This window comes from Equus quagga, chromosome 3 (assembly GCF_021613505.1).
Source record: "Equus quagga isolate Etosha38 chromosome 3, UCLA_HA_Equagga_1.0, whole genome shotgun sequence".
Lineage (NCBI taxonomy): Eukaryota > Metazoa > Chordata > Mammalia > Perissodactyla > Equidae > Equus > Equus quagga.
Window position 1 is genome coordinate 96,576,082 of NC_060269.1, and position 21,061 is coordinate 96,597,142.

At 36.7% G+C, this 21,061-nt stretch overlaps 1 protein-coding gene across 1 annotated transcript in view; it reads left to right on the forward strand.

Annotated features, from left to right (window-relative positions):
* The window catches only part of CDKL2 (cyclin dependent kinase like 2), a 30,545-nt gene extending 9,705 nt beyond the window's left edge, over window positions 1-20,840 (forward strand). Inside the window, exons 4-14 of the mRNA XM_046655601.1 lie at window positions 1,244-1,422; window positions 2,543-2,655; window positions 3,880-4,019; window positions 5,859-5,947; window positions 7,802-7,937; window positions 8,809-9,098; window positions 9,694-9,787; window positions 13,060-13,183; window positions 13,420-13,526; window positions 17,636-17,724; window positions 18,741-20,840. Coding sequence (XP_046511557.1) covers window positions 1,244-1,422; window positions 2,543-2,655; window positions 3,880-4,019; window positions 5,859-5,947; window positions 7,802-7,937; window positions 8,809-9,098; window positions 9,694-9,787; window positions 13,060-13,183; window positions 13,420-13,526; window positions 17,636-17,701 — 1,338 coding nt within the window. The 3' untranslated portion in view covers window positions 17,702-17,724; window positions 18,741-20,840. The remainder of the gene's footprint in view (window positions 1-1,243; window positions 1,423-2,542; window positions 2,656-3,879; window positions 4,020-5,858; window positions 5,948-7,801; window positions 7,938-8,808; window positions 9,099-9,693; window positions 9,788-13,059; window positions 13,184-13,419; window positions 13,527-17,635; window positions 17,725-18,740) is intronic.
* Window positions 20,841-21,061: the final 221 nt, after the last annotated feature.

The following is a 21,061-nucleotide window of genomic DNA, read 5'->3' on the forward strand; positions in this document are numbered from 1 at the left end:
TTAGAAATCTTAACCACTGACCTTTGTTTTAGCCTATTTACACTTCTAATTGCCTGATGAATGCCTTCGCTTGGGTGCACAGCAATCCACCTAAAAACCCATATGGCTAAAACAAAACTACTAATTATTCCATCAAAACTAATTTTTTGTAGACTTTTCTATTTTTAGTAATGGAACCACCACTGTTTTAGATTCCCAGGTTTAAATAAAATATCTGAGATTATTTCCTAAGTTCTGTTGATTCTTGATTTAAAATATTTCTAAACTCTCTCTCTTCCTTTCCATTCCTCTGAGCACCAGCCTAGTTTAGGCCCTTATCACCTCATAGTTGTCCCACTGCTCTTCTTCCTGCCTCGAGTCCCGCTCTCTGATTTAGCTTGTTTATGGCCAACATCTTCTTTGAACACTGTATTGGTCATGTCACTTCCATGGGTTCCCATGGCCTTGACACAAGCTCATACTTCCCAGACTAGCAGTGAAGGCAACATTCCTCCCTCGTACATAACCCCTACTCTAGCAGAAGCATTTCTCCAGAGTCTCCTGACCTATTCCCATCTTCACTCTTTTGCCCTCCTTGTTGCCTTCACTTGGATTGCCCTTCCATTTCTACATTTATCCCAGTTATACTTAGTATTAACAATCTATCTTAGAACCCATCCCTTTCATAAAAATTTTCCTTGACCACCCCAGTCTTCAATGATAGCTTTACTCTCTTAGTCTTGAGAGCAGTCATTAACAGAACAATTGATTTAGTCAGTAATAATATATGTTTCATCCAATATCTTTGATTGTTTAAATAAAATTTCAGGCATAAAGGTTCTTTCTTGCCCAACTAGGTGCCAGGTTCTTTAAAGCCAGGAACAATTTTATATGCTTTTTTAAAAAAAATTTTGAGGAAGATTAGCCCTGAGCTAACATCTGCCACCAATCCTCTTTTTGCTGAGGAATACTGACCCTGAGCTAACATCCATGCCCATCTTCCTCTGCTTTATATGTGGGACACCTACCACAGCATGGTTTGCCAAGTGGTGCCATTCTGCACCCGGGATCTGAACCAGCGAACCCTGGGCCACCAAAGCGGAATGTAGGCACTTAACTGTTGCGCCACTGGGCCGGCCCCTTATATGCTTTTATTTGCATTCATTATGGGACAAAAACAATGTGCTACGCATGGCAGGTGCTCAAAAAATAATTTGCTTAACTTGAGGTGCCAATATATGTCATACTTTGCTTTTTGTCTTAGATCATACACAGGGATATAAAGCCTGAGAACATATTAGTCTCCCAGTCTGGTGTTGTCAAGTTATGTGATTTTGGATTTGCGCGAACATTGGCAGCTCCTGGAGAGGTTTATACTGATTATGTGGCAACCCGATGGTACAGAGCTCCAGAGCTATTGGTTGGTGATGTCAAGTATGGCAAGTAAGACGTGAGCAAGGCGGGGTGGGGAGAGGGCCAATTTAACTGTCTCTTCTTGATAAAATGGAATATGTTTCTAATATAATAAAAGACCCCTCTAACACTGAAAGGAAGATTTGAATTTAGGGAACTTTGGAAAGTGATTTGTAATCATTTTTGGTGCTTCTCCTTTAAACATTCTTGTGAAACAAGTTGGGGTGAGTATACTTATATTAAAGGTAGGGAAATCAAGGTGAGTAAGTGGCTTGTTTCTTACAGTGGACTGGAAATAGATATATTTATCACTATTAAGAGAGTTAACATTGATTGGGTAAGTCTGACACTGTTGGAGAGAGGTGAGGCGGAGTGGGCAAGGGTGGGGGTAGGACATAACTGAGTGTGGATTTTTAAACATAGAGTCTTCATGAGTGAACTCTTCAAAAAAGAAGGACTAACTTTAACTGCTTTGGATAGAAATCTCCCTAATATATTTTCTACAGTTTTTCTGTTTGTAGAGTATACACCATTTAATATTTTCTTGACTAAGTTCTCATTTTATTGCCATACTGATCTTTTGTACCATTTTATAATTCAGCTATGATCTTAAGCAATTTCAAGGTAGTTGACCTATGCTAATGACACTATCATATTCTTCTTTAAGTTCTTGTGACTAACTTTTAGGACAGTTTTTCTATTTTCTCCCTGTTAGCTTTCAGTTCTGCTTGTTGTTACTGTTTGTGTCCCCAACAGCCACTTCCTTCTCATGTGCTGTTTTCAGTGTATGGTGGGATAGACGGATCAACCTTGTTAGAATTATGTGTAAACAAAGAATGAATAGGTTCTGAATGGAAATCCAAAAGGTTTATTTCCAGAGTAAAGTCACATAATAACTGTTTTGACTTTTCAGAAGACTTTTCCTTTTATGTCACGTGACTGAAGTTTCTGGAAATCTGGCATGTAAAATTGGGGGTTACTTTAAGTTTATAGTACTTTAAGTTTATAGAGAAATGTATTTTTACGAGTACTTTAAGGCTTACTACTACTTTCTCAATACCAAGACTGCCAATAGTGATATGCAGAACAGAGTCAGTGACAGTAAACGTATTAGGATGCCAGATTTTACACAAAATTGATTTTCTTTCAGGGCTGTTGATGTGTGGGCCATTGGCTGTCTGGTAACTGAAATGCTCATGGGGGAGCCCCTCTTTCCTGGAGATTCTGATATTGATCAGCTATATCATATTATGGTGTGTTTAGGTAAGATAATACATCTGCATTTTAAATATTAGAGGTTTTTTCCTATGTTTTTGTTTGCTTGCACTGATTTCACAAGCTGTTGATATGTTAAAGATGATATGTGTTTTAAGTGGAGGTAGGGAACAAATAGGAAAACCTCATGTGTCTGTCTATCTATCTCTGTCTGTATCTCTCTCTCTCTCTATCCATTCATTCATTCTCAGTCTGGCTTTGGTCTATCTGACATTTGGTCTTAATCATTACCCCCCTCCTATCCTCCCCTCAAAGAAAAGAGTAAAGGCTGTACATTTTCTCTGTGCTTTTGCATTCAACAAATCAATGTAGAGAGGATGTAAATGATCACTTATCTTTGGGTCAGCAAGCATTTGGTGTAATACTACTGTTGCCCTCATCCTCACCTTCAGATTGAGAGACACAGAGACTTCCAAGGTAGTTAAATCTTGCTGCAAATCTGACTTTTGTTCTTCGTGCTTTGGACAGTGTGAAAACTAGACTATAAAAGTCTTTTTACATTTGTTGAAATATCAACCTCCTGTTGGGAGACAGAGCTTGGAAAATGGACATAATGGGAAATACTTGGGGGTTATTTAACTATTAGATTTAAGTTTCCAGATTAGAAATTCAATAAACAATACAATGGTTTCTTACAGCAGAATTTTCATATATATTTTATTAAATTAGGTTTTAAAGTTGAGAAAAAGGATGAAAGTGTTCAAATCAGACCTTAGATTCAAGTATAAAATCAGTTGACCAAAAATTAAATTCTTAAAGGGTGGAACTGATTTATATAGATTAACCATATAACTATATGACTATTGACTGACCATATGACTATTAATATTTTCGTTGTTTTGGTCAGCATTCTTTGCTTTGTTTTTAGAAATGGAGTGGTGGTACTTACGTCTAAAAAATTATAAACTGTTCTTTACCTGTCCTTTTCCTCTGCTCCCTCAAGTCTTCAGTTCTATGTATACAACTGAAATTTTCTAAATGAGTATGTCAAGATAACAATGTTAATTTCCTTGAGTTGACTTTTGTCAAAACCCCTGTAAAAGACTGCCCGGTGCCACGACAATAAGAGCACTGTGTGGCTCATTTTCCTGCTAAGAGAGCCCCAATTCCATAAGCGGTGTTCTCCTCTTTTCTCTACTCCACATCCCCTGTCTCTTTGTCCTTTCTGTTATGATGTATAATGACAGAGATCTGTGCTCTTCTCACTTCCAGGTAATCTAATTCCAAGACATCAGGAGCTGTTTTATAAGAATCCTGCGTTTGCTGGAGTAAGGTTGCCTGAAATCAAGGAAACAGAACCTCTTGAAAGACGCTATCCCAAGCTCTCTGAAGTTGTGATAGATTTAGCAAAGGTTATCACACTTTTTCTGTTCACCTTCTGATGGGGAATTTACATTTCGGAGACTTGGTTTTCTCTTCTTTTTTTCTTCTCTAGTTGATCTTTTAGGTCAACAAGTTACCCCGATGATTTTAATCTTTGTACATTAAGAAAGGGTTTAAATAATTTGGCAGGGGTGGGGGATTTCAGAGATAAAGGCCTAAAAATTTTACTTGTTTTAGGAAACCATTTAGTGTTATCTAGCCTGTTTTAAGTATGAAAACATCCTCATAACGCTATGTTTTTAATGTTTACCATTTAAAATGCAAGCCTTGTGTAACTAGAAAAGAGAAGAAAAGTAGGATAAGAAAAGAAAAAGAATGGTAGGGAAGTCGGAAAATATTAAAGTGTGGGGCATAGGACCATGACCTATAGTGATCGTTAAAGGGGCTTTTGCCTCATCGCTGGATTCGCTGAAGCTAATTCACAAACGGTCATCGCCTTTGCCTTGTATTTGAAGGAGATCTTAGGAAGATTCTCACTGGATCAAATTGTCTCTAAAAGTGGGCCTTTTGGAATTATTAGCTCAAAAAAATTCTTATTAGTTAGGATTGTCCTAAAGTATTGATAAAATAAGTATCTGTAAAACACTGGGATCACATAACATTTACCCAAGGTATTTTTTACTTTTTAATTCTTTAAATAACTTATTTAAAAAAATAGTTTCATAAGCTTGTAACTAATTATAACAAGTTCTTAGAATAATACATTTCCACTTTTCTACGTAATCTAACAGATGAAAATATTTTTCGTTGAGATTAGCTTTATGATCTTCTGTGAAGAGATTTAAAGGGAATAAATGCATAACTATCATCTGCCTTGTGTCCCTTCTAGTAGAATCCAGTACCTTCCTAAACATTTTATTATAGAGATTTTCAAACATAGAAAAGAAAGTAGAAAGAATAATAGTATAATGAACCCTCACGTACTTGTATCTAGCTTCAACAATTAACAGCCTTTTGACAATCTTTCATCTATCCAGACCCTCCTCAACTTTTTTTTGAGGGGGGGTGTTTTGAAGCAAATTTCAGATGTTGTATTATTTCACTTGTAAATAACTTTATTTATAGAACTTTTCTTGTTCATTTAAAGCTACTTATGGAGTCCCTTTTATTTTTACTGGCATTGAGTAGTTCTGATTAATCAGAACAAGACTTGCACTAAACTAAAATCATCTGTGCAAAGTATCTAGCACAATAGTAAGCACCAAGTAGATCCGTTCCCCTCCAATCTGCAAGGGCTTTAAATTTTAAAAATTCACAATAATTCCTTAATATCATAAAACATCTAATCAATGCTCAAAGTTTCATTTATTTTCTCATACTTTCTTTTCATAGTTTGAATTAGGATCCACATGAAGTCTATAGATTGCAATTGGTTGATATGTCTTTTAAGATTCTTAATTTATAAGCTCCTCTTCATCTCTTTCTTTTCTGTTTAAACCTTGCCATTTATTTGTTGAAGAAACTAGGTTGTTTGTCCCTTAGAATTTGCTACATAGAATAGTTTAATATGTTCCCCTGTGTCCTGCATTTCTTATAAACTCATAGTAGAACTGGAGCTTGGCAAGACTACTTCATAAGAGGTTGGTGTATTTCCATCTGGAGACCCTGAATATCTGGTGGTCTTTCTTTTGGTGATATTAGCAACCATTGGTGGTCATTGTCTAGATTTTTGCTTTATTCTTTATCATTTATTACAGATGTTTAAAATTCATTGACATGAAAGAGGAATTTTCTATTTTTCTGTTTAAAAATTTAAATGTAGGCAGCTTTTCTTTGATATGAACTGTATGTATTCCTTGGTTTTCCAGAAATGCTTACATATTGACCCAGACAAAAGGCCCTTCTGTGCTGAGCTCCTGCACCATGATTTCTTTCATATGGATGGATTTGCTGAGAGGTATAATACTGACTCGTGTTTTCTAGGTCACACCACCACCTAGGGTTAAAGTAAGGCCTCCATAACAGTACCAAACAGTATTTCTCTTATTTCCCTACCCACTTGCTTTTACAGGATGTCAAATATTTACCTACCTCCATTCACCCTTAGCAATAACACAATTCCTAGGAGTGGTCCCCTGCATTCAGGAAATTAAGCCTCTTGGTTTTCATGAAGCAGTCACTTCACGCTTTTCTTTCTGTTTTCCTGTGGTGACATCTACCACTCAGGTCACTGATTTCTATGTTGATACGAGCTGTGTGATGCATCATCCTGGGTGCTGATGCATTTGCAAAAGTGCCATCTCCTGTTGCTGCCGAACTCGTACCACACCCAGTCCTGTGACACTGCTGACACGTTGAGACCTTGATGTGCCAAACCTGTGGTTGCCAGACCTGCTGGCATGGTCTCTCGTGCTGTTCCAGCTGCTGGTATTAGTGCAGCTGACAAAACAAAAAATGGTGAGATGAGTGGCAATGACATTGCTTTATATTTTTGCAAATCTATTTAATATCTAGCTTAATAAAAGACAGCTGGATTCTCATATTTGCTTCTGCATTCGATTAGCTGTGAATGCGGAACTTGTTTTGGTTGCTTTGGTTGTAGTATGTGAGGAAACTCTGGCCTCACACAAATGTATAGTTGGAAAATGAAAGAGTATTTTGATAGCCCTTTTAGATAATTGTGGTTATTCTTTGACTTTATACCAAAAACTGATACTGTACCAAAACTTGACAGTGGTAGTTTCTTAAAGATTGATTGCGTTGTGGAATCTGAATCTGTATCAGTGAACTTTTCGTACCCTTTACATCAAAATCCATTGGTTTATCTTGCACTTTGACTAGATCTGTAACCCATGCGTGCTTTTGTAACATCATGCATTCGTCATTTGGAAAATACAGTTTTGCTGTTATGCAGATCTTTAAAATGTTGATACATTTCATTATTCAATATCAAAAAGTCACATTGTCTCTCATCAGAAAAGTCTTTAAGTATTGGGAATCTGCTAAGCTCACAGTAGTAGATACAAGTTTAACAGAATTCTAATTTTGCATAAAAATTTGAATTTTATCACTGACACAATATTATCAGTTGTTTTCCTTGAGGTGACAAGCTCCTTTGTTCATTTTTTAAAAAGAAAATGTCTGCCGAGCAGCCCAAGTCTGAGTAACCATAGTTTTTCCTGTCGCTCTTTCTTTCAAGTAAAAAGTCATTTCGTGGAAAGTGGCTGCTTTAGTGTGTATCTCAAACAGTCACACAAGTCCTTTGCTTGGGAAAACCATTGCACCTTAGTCTCAAACAGAGGCACTGATTGCGTATTTCCATTTTGTCACAGAATGTGAAAAAAGACGTGTTCAAGGGTTGAGATTTAATAAAATTAATACTGTTTTTACTGCTTCATTAGAGACATTCTTAAACGAAACTTCCTTTTTTTTTTTTTACCATGAGGAATGCAATGACTGCTGGTACGGTTTGGTGCCGCTGCTTATTCTTGGTAAGGCGCCAGCAGTTTTACCCGCCTTTGCGTTTATAGCATCAGCGCAGATGTTAACCTGCTGAAAAAGAAGTCCTCTTCGTATTAAGATAAGAATAGCTGTGACCTTTTGAACCTCCTGAAAGGTTCTCAGGGATACCAAGGGGTCTACGGGCCCCCTTTTGAGAACTACTAATCTATGCTATAATTTTTCTCATTTTAAATAACACAGTCTAGTTTAATACTCAACTTTTCAAAATAAATATCTTGAAAACCAATTTTTTTCTAGATTTATCTGTCACACACAATTTTATTTTATTGACAAATGTATTTTTATGTAGGTTTTCTCAGGAGCTACAGTTAAAAGTACAGAAAGATGCCAGAAATATTCCTTTATCTAAAAAACCCCAAAATAGAAAGAAGGAAAAGGAAAAAGATGATTCCTTAGGTGGAGAGAGAAAAACACTTGTGGTACAGGTAAATGTCCATGTTTAATGTGTATTAAGTTAAAATTTAGTATGTCTTTAAATTTTGGGAGGAAAAAATGAAAATTAAAAAAAACTTTTCTGAGTGGTGAACAAGTTGTGAACTTTTAGCTGAGTTGTAAAAATATATCTTCTCTGTAGCTGTTACCTGTTTAAAAAAAATCTTTATGTGACGTGTATTGAGTGCCAACTGTGTGCCAGACTGCGCACCAGACCGTACAATAGGGTTTGTCAGGAAATCACACTCATCTAAGAACATTTAGACATATGTCTGCACACCCACGTGGAAACACATGGACACAAACTCACCATTGTTTTCCCTTGAGTTATAGGAGAGAAAATGATCATTTTTAGAATTTCACATAAAGCAGAACATTTTAAAATTGAGATTCGGGTATTTAATTTATTTGAAGTTTACTTTTCCTGGTAACTTATCAGAATCTGTTCTTAGTAAGGTAATTCAAATCCACTACCAACCCACTCCCGTTTTCTCAAGTAAACCAAAAGAAGAAAGGGGTCTCCATTTTGTGTTTCCTAACTCTAAATATATAAGAACAAAAGTGGGCATGGTTGATTACTCTTCTATGTTTTTTTCCACCGAAATAGATATAAATTCGATACATATGTATGTTATATAAATCTGATTTATATATCAGAGCTAGTGTGACTTGCATTTCCATTTGAAATAAATGTCTGAACAAGAATCCTGGGTTTAATTTTAATTCCATAGGTAGAATAAAGAAAAGAGCACAAAAAGTGTTATCTGTGGAATTCTGGTTTAGTTGACAAGTACTTTATAGGAAGAGGTGATTTTTCATTCTCCTCAGATCATTAATGTTATTAACATTTTTATTAATGGCCAGGATACCAACGCTGATCCCAAAATTAAGGATTCTAAAGTATTTAAAATAAAAGGCTCAAAAATTGATGGAGAAAAAGTCAGTCGAGCTTCAAATGCCAGCTGTCTCCATGACAATGGGCAGAGCCACAACCGAACAGTGCCTTCAACAAGCCTCAGAGACTGCAACGATAGCGGTGTGGATCGCACCAGGAATCCAGGCGTGGCAATTCCCCCACTTACACACAATCTTTCTGCAGTGCCTCCCAGTGTCACTTCTGGAATGGGGACTGTTCCAGGAGTTCAGAGTTACAGGTATAGAATTAGGGAAATAAGAACAAATTGTTGTTTAAGGATACATTTGCACAATGCAAGTGTTTGTCAGTTCAGCCACATCGTATTACTCTCAGGCTTCTGGAGTCTATTCATTCTTGCCAGATTGCTGTTTGAAAAGACTTTTTGGCCTATGTGATAAAAATGATTAGCATTTGATCAAAAATTTCACGTGAGTCCCAAGAAAGTAGGGTTGCATTGTTTAAGGTGAAGAGCCTATAGCTATTTAGTCTAACAACGTGAAAGGCGGTTGTCGTAATAAAAGAGAGAGTTGGTTTTGAGGGTCTGCTGCTGCATGGTATGGCTGTGGGAATTTAGTGGTACAAAGAAGCTCCTTTTGGGAATTTTGCTGAAAGGAAGGTAATTTATTTGGGTGGAGTTGGGGGCTTGGTGGGAGGCAGGAAGGAAGTAGTAAAGGACTGAATATGTCCCCAGATCTCTGTGCATTGCGTGTTTAAGAAGAGGCTTTAGATTTTGATTAAACTGCATGTCACTTGGTGCTATGTCATTTGGTTTTGTGGTTGAAAAAATAATTACTGCTGGTTCTAACTTAAACTTTTTGTTGTTGTTATTACAGGGTGGATGAGAAAACCAAGAAGTATTGCATTCCATTCGTTAAACCAAATAAACATTCTCCATCAGGCATTTATAATATTAATGTGACCACATCAGTAAGTGAACTGTTCTCGGTGGTAGAAGAGCAAGCGTTAGTCACTTCCAGACCTTCGTTAATGTTGAAGATGATAGTGAAGAACTGAGAATTTCACTTGGAGACGTATCATAAAGTGGAACCTTAATTATGCATATATATCATCCCAGCCTGTCATAGTCATAAATGTGAAAGTCTTAAAGTTTAGATAAGTTTTATTATAAGTCTGGAAGTTTAAATATAAGATGTTATTATTAAAATATCTGTTTCAATTTTTTCGGTAATGATAAATTTTCTAAACCTAATGTTTGGTGTGATCAGTTCTTTTTTAGAGTAGATGAGAAGATAAATTGTCTTATCTCACCCATACCAGATTTTTGGTGAAAGTATTCTATTTATTCATTTAACAAATATTTATTGATTATCTATTATGTGTAAGACACTGGAATGCGTAAGTCAATCTTTCTCTTAAAGGAGCTCGTGGTCTCGTAGAGGATAACAAATTGAAACATAGTGTCAGGTTGTAATAGAAGCAGGTAGCAGGTTCAGAGGAGCATTATTATGCTCAACATAGTTACCAGAATGCTTCTTTTTAAAATTAAGTTAAATCATCATCATTCTTCCACTCAGAACTCCCTCCGTTGGCTTCTCATCTCTGAGTAAAGACCAAAGTCCTTACAGGGCCTATAAGTCCCTGAAAAACTCACTCCGCCACCCTCTATCACACCCTGGGCAACTGTCATTCCTGAATCCGTCTATTCCAACCGCACCTATTTCCCTATTATTCCTGGAACGTGGCCAGACATGCTGCCACGTTTGGGCTTTTGCACCTGCTGTTTCCTCTGCTTAAAACATTCTTTCCCTAGATAACTCCCAAAATTTTGATTTTCTCCTCCTTGGCTTACGTCAAGCCTCCTTGTGAGGTCTTCCCTAATATTAAAACTCATTTTGTCTCCCATTACTCTCTATCCCCTCTCCTTGCTTATGTTTTTTCCATTGCATAAACCTGACATCCTCTATATTCTCTTATTTACATATTGTCTGTCTCCCTCAACTTGAATGTAAGCCTCTAAGGCAGGGGTTTGTATTTAGTTTTCCTCACTGCTCTTCGCCACCTAGAATGGGGTCTAGCACATTGAAGTTGCTTAAGAAATGTGGCAAATGAATTCTGCCAGGGAGAGGGAGGTATGGACATATCCCCAAAGGAACACTTTTCTCACTGATTTCGCGTCTCTACCTTTCTCTTTATCCTCGGAGCTGAAAAATATAGTCTTCTTTCATATCTCTTATGATTTGGACATTGGGTTTGTTCTTCTTTTAATTTTTCTTATCCTACAATTTCTGTACCCTTAGTACTTTCCTTTTTGATACATCTTACTGATTTCTTTGTGGATGTTTGTGTTTTACATTCCTGGTCTGCTTTGGAAGATTATTTTGATCAGCAAGGCTTTTCAGAGTAGCTGGCTCAATACCATTTCGCTGGAATTGATATCAGCCTTCCTTCAGGCATTGCGTAATCAATGCTGGCTGATGATTTAAGATCTTATTTCCGTTTATCTTTCTTTGCAAGAGGCCATCAAGAAAGGAGGTAAAGATTAGCGGGGAGAAGACCCACTGGAGTCTTTTCCTCATGAAAATTAATGGAGACAGAGCTAAGCCTAAACTTCATCGGCTTCTGGGTTGAAGATCAGTACCCTCGCCCGTGCTTCATGCCCCAATTCTGAGATATGAATAAATATGGTATTATAAACACCTCTTATGTATTTTATTTTTCACTCTTTGAATATGTAAATCTAGTATTTCGAACTCATCACTTATTTATTTTTGTACTTGTAGATAGTTTTTGTGAACTATTTTTTGTGAATTATTTTATTTTATAGCTGATTTGAACCAAGAGCCTTAGCACTTGTTCTATGAAAAGAACAAGCAGAAACGTCTATAAAAAAGAAACTCACCACAGGACTCCTGAAACTTGCTGGGAGGCAGAGTGGCATGATGCACAAGTGTTAAAGTTGAGGCATCACAGAACCTAGTTGGCTTAATGCTGTCATTATATGTGTGTGTATTTAGTTATACATACATATGTGTGTATATACTCATACATATATATGATTTCATTATACATATGTTTTTTTAAATTTTAGCAAGTCACATAATCTCTACATATCATCTGTTTTGAAAATATGGAAAAGAATATAGTGTTTCTGTGATTCTTAAATGAAACAGATCGGGAAAATGTCAAATTCATAAAGTGCAGAATCGAAGTGCCACTACTATCCTGTACTTCATTTTTTTTTTTTTTTAGATTTTATCAAATAATAGTACTAAGAAAAATTAGGAAAATAAGTGAAGTATAATTCTGAATAAACTGTATTCCTAGGAAGATGGTATCATGTGCTAACCCTGAGGAACAAGACAAGGACAAATATAGAAAAATGAGTAACAAGATTATGTTGGGGAAGCAAAAAACAAGCTAGGAGACGTGATTTACACAAGACGAGCTGTTCAAAATTGAGGTGGCCAAGAGCAACCATATGCTGAAAAGCCCAGTGAGTTCACAAGGCCTGACCTTGCTGGCCTGGTGGACCAGGACAATGATGCCCATCTCTTAACCTTTTACTGCCTGCCAAGACTTACACTGAAGGTTGGCAGGGGGAGAAGGAGAAACTCATAGCAACCAAGTAGTCCACTTGCCAGCAATTTTAATAAATTTAATGAGGAAAGGTTTGAAATAATTGGGTAAAATTGTTGTGTGTTTGTGTGTTTCTGTTTTAGGAATGTTTTATTTTCTGGCCTTCAAGGAATACATTTCTTTTCTCTTAGACGAGGAGATGCCAACAGTCCTCTTTTCTTTTCTTTTTTTTTTTTAAAGATTTTATTCTTTTCCTTTTTCTCCCCAAAGCCCCCCGGTACATAGCTGTATATTCTTCGTTGTGGGTCCTTCTAGTTGTGGCATGTGGGACGCTGCCTCAGCGTGGTTTGATGAGCAGTGCCATGTTCGCGCCCAGGATTTGAACCAACGAAACACTGGGCCGCCTGCAGTGGAGCGCGCAAACTTGACCACTCGGCCACGGGGCCAGCCCCTCTTTTCTTTTTTTTTTTAATTGAGGTATAATTGACATGTAATGTTATATCGGTTTCAAGGTTTTGTGTGTTATTAATGTTCTTCAAATTTTACATTATTCCAGCCCTTCAATTCCATAAATTTTAGGATATGAACATAGTTATAGAAGGGAGCAAGCCTAGCTTACCTAGAAGCTAATTCATTTGTGTCAACCATTCTGATGATATTAGGTCACTAATGAAAAGAGCCTACTTCAGGCAAATAAGAAAAGAAGGGAATACTCAAAGACAGATGTCCGTTTACCTGAACTGAACTATAATCATCTCCCTGAACTAAGAGCCTTGGAAGGCATCGGTATGTTTATAATGCTTTTGCTTTTTATCCCTTTTGTTTACATTATTTAAAATGTATGTTAAATAAACTAACAGAATATTAAAAATAAAAATTCATAGTAACTTTACATATTTAAGTAAGTAAATATGTACAGACTTATGTACAATAAGTGTGTACTGAGGGACAGATATAGAATGTGAAAAACTAACAAAAATGTCTTAATTTTTTCACGGTGTTTATGGTTATTTTTTATCTAGCTCGAAATTCCAGGTTAATAAGGAAAGAGAATAAAAACCTCTCAGAATCTCGAATGCCTTCCCTAGCTGCTGTTGACCTGCATGCCCCCAGTGTTGCATTACATCAGGTACAGAAACACGCTTTGTAGGTTGGATGGAACTCGGGTCTCTCTCATCCTTCCCATGAAAGTATTTTAGAGAGAGTTTGCTCTTAAAGATTGGGCAGTTTATTGGTGGGATCTATAAAATTTTGCCTGTTAAATTTTGTTTTCTCTCTCATTGCCCTTACTACCTTTATTACATATATATTTATATAAATGTTCCCCAGCTTATAGTAATCAGTTTTTTTATATATTAAAAATGCGTGTGTGTGTAGCCTAACTATGGCTTTTATATAACTATATGTTTTGTGGTAGTTTATGGTATTTCATTGCATTAACCCCAGAGTTATAACCTATCTTTCAAAGAGTGAAACTCTGAAATTGTTTTTATTCTTTTAAATTGTACTGTCTACTTGGTGCTTTTTCCCCAAGACAATCCACTCCATCTGTGCTAAAGATTTGCTATTCCTTATGGTCATCTTTCTCTATAATTTCTCTTACCTCTTCAGAATATTTGTTTCTGCTACTTTTCTATCAACACTAGTCACATCACTCATGTTTACATTAAGAAAACTGGCAGACTTTTTAATCAGCTGAGCCAACCCTAGCCAGCCACAAGCTTTGGATATGTATCATTGTACTTTCCCTTTACTTCTTCAAACAGATTTCTCACCTTTGCTTGATGCTAGGCAACTTTTGTTTTGGAATTTAATTCTCTATCCTCTTTATTAAAGCATTTCCATTTCATAGAGACCATTCATATGTTGCCTCCTTATCTGTGTGGATGCTTTTTCCTACTGTTACTCCTTAAATAATTTTGTAGAGCTCTACAAACAAGGGGAATAGTGTTGAGGATAACAAATTACAGAGGCAGATACTGAGAAAAAAGTTTATTGACTGCTGTTGCTTTGTCTTATCTCTTGCCAACAATTTCTGTAGCAATGTAATCAAAAGTAAACAAATTCCTGTTGTGTGAAGGTTAATCACTGGCACAAATTTTACATTTGGGAACCACAGAGTCTCAGTAAATTCCCTGTATACTTCTAAATTAAATTTGTGGATTTTAAAGGTGCAGAATTTCTCACTTGCTCTTTGTAAGTGCAGTTTGTTCAAAACCACTTTTCAGGGCTGACATAACCAAATCTAGTTTCATGCAATGAAACTAGAAAGCCTTTCTTTCACTACCTTCACACTTCCTCAATATTTTTATTTGTTGTTCTGAACTAATCCTTTTATATTTATAAACTGGTTCTGCATTTTCACTCTCAATTTAGTTGTTCAATTTCCAGTTGTCTTTAAAATACAGTAAAGGAGAAAGTAGGTGTAGCGCAAAACACAAATTAACACCAAAACAACGCGAGTGTATGTGTGGAAAATCCGAATGGAACAAGAAGTGACAGAAGACTGAGAGCAAAAGGCCTTCTGGCAAAAGCTGTGACCTGTAATTCCACCCTCTTCAAAGCCAGTGACAGCGGTTGAATCCTTCTCACTCTCTGACTATCTCCCTCTGCCTCCCCTCTCTGACTCACTCCCTGCTTTTAAGCATGCATGGGATTACATCGGGCCACCAGGAGAATCTCTCTGTCTCAGGGTTAGCTGATTAGTAACATTGATTCCATGCGCAACATCCCCTCACAGCAGTAGGTAGATTAGTTTGCCTAACCAGGCACAGGAATCTTAGGGGGATATCTTTAAAATTCTGCCTACTGCTGAATATTTAGGCCATTAACATTTAACGTGGTTATTTATATGTTTGGTTCTAGCTCTGTTCTGTTTTCCCTTTCCAGTCTTCTTTTGAATGTTTTTAGTATTGGATTTTTGGAAATATCTCTTTTCATTTTTATTTTTAAGTGGTTGCTCTAGGGATTATAATATGCATAACTTATCTTTCACGGTCTACCTAGAGTAAATACTGTACCACGTATAAAATGTAGAAATCTTGCAAACATATTCCCCCCCAACCTAAACTTTGTCAGAGTTATATGTATTTTATTTACGTACATTGAAAACCCCACTACATAATGCCAAACTTTTTGCTTTAAACAGTTATAAATATTTTAAACAATTTATGAGGATTAGCTCATCTTCTATATTTATCTAACTACTCACTATTTCTGTTGTTCCTCCTTATTTCTTAAAGATTGCAGTTTTATTTTCTGGTATCATTTTCATTCAGCCTAAAAAACTTCCCTTAGGCATTTCTTGCAGAGCAGAAATGATGGTGACAAACTTTAGTTTTTCTTCATTTGAGAATGACTTTATTTCACCATCATTCCTGAAATATATTTTCACCGGATACAGAATTTGAGTTGGTAGGTTTTTGTTTTTGTTTTTAATTTTTCTCCTAGGACTATAAAGATATTATTCCTCTGTCTTCTGATCTCTATGATTTCTGGAGGGAAATCTCAGGCATTTGAATTGTTGTTCCCTGTATATTTGATGTTTCATTTTTCTCTAACTTCTTTCAAAATTTCGTCTTTATCTTTTGGGTTCAGTAGTTTGAATATGATGTGTCTAAGCACAGTTTTCTTTGAGTGTATCCTACTTGGAGTTTGCTGAGCTTTTTGAATCCGTAAACTTATCTCTTTTACCAAATTTGGGAAGTTTTTGTTAATTATTTCCTCAAATATTTTTTTCTACCACAATCTCTTTCTCTTTTCCTTCTGAGATTCCAATGACATGTATGTTAGACCTTCTGCTATTTTCTCACAGATTCCTGGGACTCCGTTCACTTTCTTTAATCTTTTTTCTCTCTATTCTTCAGATGTGATAATTTCTATTGATCTGTCTTCAAGTTCTTTGACTCTTTACTTTGTCATTTCCATTCTGCTATTACTCCCATCCAGTGAGGTTTTTAAACTTCAGATACTGTATTTTTTAGTCCAAAAAATCCACTTGGTTCTTTATTAGAGCTTCTATTTCTCTACTAAGAATTCCTGTCCCTTCATTCATTTCAAGTATGTTTTCCTTTACCTCATGTAATGTAGGTATAATGGCTGCTTTAAAGTCTTTATATACACACAAACACACATATATAAGTATATGTTATATACATATTTATATATATACACATACATACTATACATAAATATACATAAATAGCTATGTATATACAGTTCTAACATCTGGGCCATCTCAGGACTGATATCTGTAGTTTGTCTTTTCTCTTGGGAATTGATCAACTTTCCTAGATCTTTTTGTGTCCAGTAGTTTTGAATTGTGTCTTGGACATCGTGAGGCTACATGTGTTATATTGTGTAGTCTCTGGGTCCTGCTGTAATCCCCTGGAGAATGTTGAAGTTTTTGTTTTAGGAAGCAGTCACCCAAGTTTCGTTCACACTGTAACTTCTGCCTTACCTTCCGTGACAGGTGGTCCAAATCTCGGTTCTCTAAGCCTTTGTTATCCTGGTTTGCATCTGTCCTGCAAGACTTGTGCGGGTGATTCAAATCTCAGTTCAGTTCTCTAAGCGTTTGCTGTGCTGGTTTGGAGCTCTCCCATGTTTGGAGCATGCGTCCTCAGGAATTGGACTGAGACTTCTGTGGGTTTACACACAGAAGTAGATGATGCCCTTCTGTAGTTCTTTTCCCTCCAGAATCCTCCCCCCCCCCCCCCCCACTTGCTTTCTGGCCTGCAGGGACCCTTTTTCCTGGTTTCTCTGGTTATAAAGATGGGGTTTCTGTCAGACTTTTAGCCTCTTGCACTTCCTCACTACTCTGAGACTACGGCCTGTCCTTTGGGCAAAACCACAGGAGTGAAAAACAGACAAAATTGGAAACCTACCCCCACCTGAAGGGTCACATCTTCAAGTTTTGACTCTTCTCTCTTAATCCCCAATTTTTTGTATTTTTCCCAAAGGTTTTGTTTTGTTTCGTTTGTTCTTTTGGGGTTAAATAGGAGGAGTGGGTTGTAGTGGGTTGACCCTTCCCTGGCACATCAGAAGTATCTTTTAACAGATGTATCAACAAAGAGGTCAAAGAATAATGTCCCCTTACTTCATCCTCTTCTGTGCAAGCCACTTGAGCTATGAATAGTGCATTCTGAATGTCTGATATTTGAACAACAAGAATTGGGATTTTTGGGGAATGGGACTTTTACAATTACTGAGAATCTATAATGCTTGAATTTTAACTTATAGGTATTGGAATCTCCCCTGTCAGATGATTCGGAGGCTGATTTGCCTCGAGTGGAACACCAGCACTGAGTGTCGTTTTTGTTCTGAACTGGGTAGGTCTGATTTCTCATACTTAAAGCTGTGTAACCTTCATGGGAATTATTCTGTAGCTTGCTGAAGACATATCCTGCAACCCAAACATTCTGTAGCTATCGATTCCATGAGAACTCCTGATAGAGAAAGAGTTGTATGACTTGAAAAAACAGAAGTAGCATTTGTCTCTGTGATGAAATCCCTTTCCGTAGAGTTCAATCTCTTGCCCTTAAACTAATCTCCTGTATTTCATTGAATGCAGTAATGTGAATTTAGGGTGACAGGTGCTCCAGGAGGATGGAGACTTATCTCCATTATCAGTCATTTGCCCGTCAGTCTTGTAAAGCAAGAAAGATTAAATGATTGCTTGGTAATCTTTTTCCCCAATGAAGAGGGGTCAGCACTATACCAGATACGTGATTGCCTTGCTTTTAAATATAACTTTTTAGTACTAAAAAAAACAAAAATCAGACCTTTTTGAGTGATAATTTGCTAGGTGACATCAGACAAGTCATTCAATGTTTAATATCTCATTAACTCTGTAAAATGTGATGATAATAAAATCCCATATTCTCATACTGTATTGTTGGAATTAATCTGATAACCTCCACAAAGCCTCGTGAACATCCATGATGTCAAATGTGAATTTACTGTGAAGTGAACAAAGCTTAAGTTTCAATGCCTCATTTGTACATGTCCCTTCCAAGGCCTGGAAGAAGTCTTTGCAATGCATTCTTTATACATACAGTATAAACTGCAGGATCTATAAAACTTGGATCTATTTTGTCAAAATTAGTCATTTTTTTACATGAAAGGAGATGGTGTGTTACACCTGATAGTTTTGCTTGGTAATTATCCTAAAGATTGTCTTTAAAATCTTGTTTTTGATACATATGATCTAAGGTTTTCTTAGGCTATGTAATACCTATCAATATTATCAATATATACAATAGGAGAGAGCAAGTGAGATAGAAATCAATTTCTAGAAAGATTTCATGTAAAATGTTTGGTGGCATACGTCCCCCTGTACTTTTAGATGCTGCTCTTGCACTTGAGATGACATCCTCTTGCAACAAAAGTGGTGATATCCCAGAAGGAGAGATTCGTGGTTTTGGTCATTTACTTCTGAACTGCCTGCGTTTTCTGAGAAAGGCCTTGCAGAAGACGAAGGAAAGACACGACTTTCAAATGTTTCAAAGGAAGATTGAACAAGCGCCCCTCCCCAGCCCTTATCCCATCACCTTTCAGGTCCACTGATGCTATTTCAAGATAGTGATATTGTTCTTGTTATGAGAATGTGTATTTACTGTTAGTAGATTGTATTTTAAAAGTTACCCAAGAGTAAAAGTGAGTGAAAAAAAGGGAGAGAGAAACATTATAAAAGGTTATTTATGCATTGAACTTTGTGTGTTTTCTGTATAAATGTGCACATTTATGTAGGAGAGGGTTTGGTGGAAGTAGGTGATAAGAACTAGGATTGGTTGAAGAAAATGAAAAAACAAGAATCAGTAAGAGAAAATGTTTCCTTTACCCTATTGTAACTATAAAAACTCATTAAAAATCTTGCTTGTTTCTAGGCTTTAAGGAGATATGTGACTGCTCTCTATGGATAGACGTATGTCTGGTTTCTGTGATTATTGTTGATGTTTGATCAGTGTCTTATGGGAATCTGGCCTCTTTGCTGATCTTCTAAGAACCACGCTAATGCAAATTTCGCAAAGAAACCTTTTATTTCCAATGACTTATACAACTCTGGCATTGGATAGCCCTCTGTTTTGTAAGATTCTGGTGCTAAGCTTCCTGTGTGCCCGAACATGACTGAAACAAGAGTGGTGAAGGAGAATTTTGTAGATATATTTGGAGTTGAGTACTGCGCTTCTCATTGAAAAAGAGGTATACATACAAAATTAGGAGACCGGAAGCAGGGTCACCAATTGATCAGAACTGATTCACTCTTCTCTGGGCCAGCTGCTACTGACTCCCCAGCTGAAGAGGCTTGAAGGAGGGCCTGTCCGCTGTTAAGGACTTCAGTGCTGCCCACCGATAGTGTGAAGGTGATATTAGAACCCAGAGATGTTCCTCTCTCCTTGTTTCCTCAGACACTTAGCCTTCCCAAAAGCTTTTCACCAAGGTGCAAAATCATTTACCTACAGTCCACGCATCTTTTCTGATGCACTGGGCCACAACTTTTAGGTGGGAGGGCTAAGTCAATTTGACTCCAGGTTTTTGGTTCCTGGGTTTCCAGTTATGTTCTGCATTTATCATTTTAGAGAATGGTTGTTAAGGGGACCAGAATTTGTGTGGGGTTTTTTTGCCTTAACCAATTAACAGTGTGTTGTTTTTTCCAAAAGACATTGACTAGAACTTAGGCCAAGAATTTCACTAGCACTTTTCTCTATTACTCTGAGGAGCTTAATAATGAAATTCTGAACATCCACACTTGGGCCTCAAAAGAGTAGGACGTTCGGGAGGAGGCAAGGTGAGGAGGCTCCAGTGAAGAAGTCTAGAGGTGGTTCAATTACAGTTTGGGCTTGATTCTGAGGGTCCTTCTTTAACCCCTGACCAGGGATTTGACTAGCTTGGTATGGCTCACACACTGAACATAATTAGTGTATAGGCATTAAGAGGTTCCCATCAAAATGTTACTTTATTTTCACTTTGAAAAATATTACCAACAGACTCCACAGCATGGAAAGCAGGCAATACTTAAAAGCCAAGTGGTTCTCCAATTTATTTCAATGTTATTTTTATTTAAAGATCGGTGTGAAAGTATCACCTCAATGTCTGAGGGTTTAGGATCAGTTACCTTCTCATTTCTATATTTGCTTTTGGTATCTTTAGCCTAGCAAAACATTTTGTGAACTCTAGAATTAAGAAACTAAAAATTATTTACTTTGACACTTGAAGCTCACATTTGGTTAAAACCTTATCAGAACTACTTGAAAGAGAAGATTTTGCAAACTGGGGCTATAGATACTGAACCAAAATCATCCCTCTTTTTCAGTTTAAGTTTACTTTGTCTCTCCTTACAAGGATATGATTAAGCCACATATTAACAGGAAATATATGTATGTACTGGTAGGGAGAAATGGGCTTGCTGTGTGTATGTATGTTTTAAAATTAATAAATATTATATCTTACTGATCTCCATAAATGGTTTTTATTTGCATTTATTTAATTAAAGAGACTATAAATGATGTATGCAATACTGTATGGTAATTAACAAATAGGTTTGAAATAATCTTTTTATTCTTTTTGGGAAACTTTGGATATGGGAGTGGCAAGTTAATTTCCTTACACAGCCAGTGACTCAAGCAGCCTGGTCATAAAGTAACGCACCTTGTGAAGACTACCTGG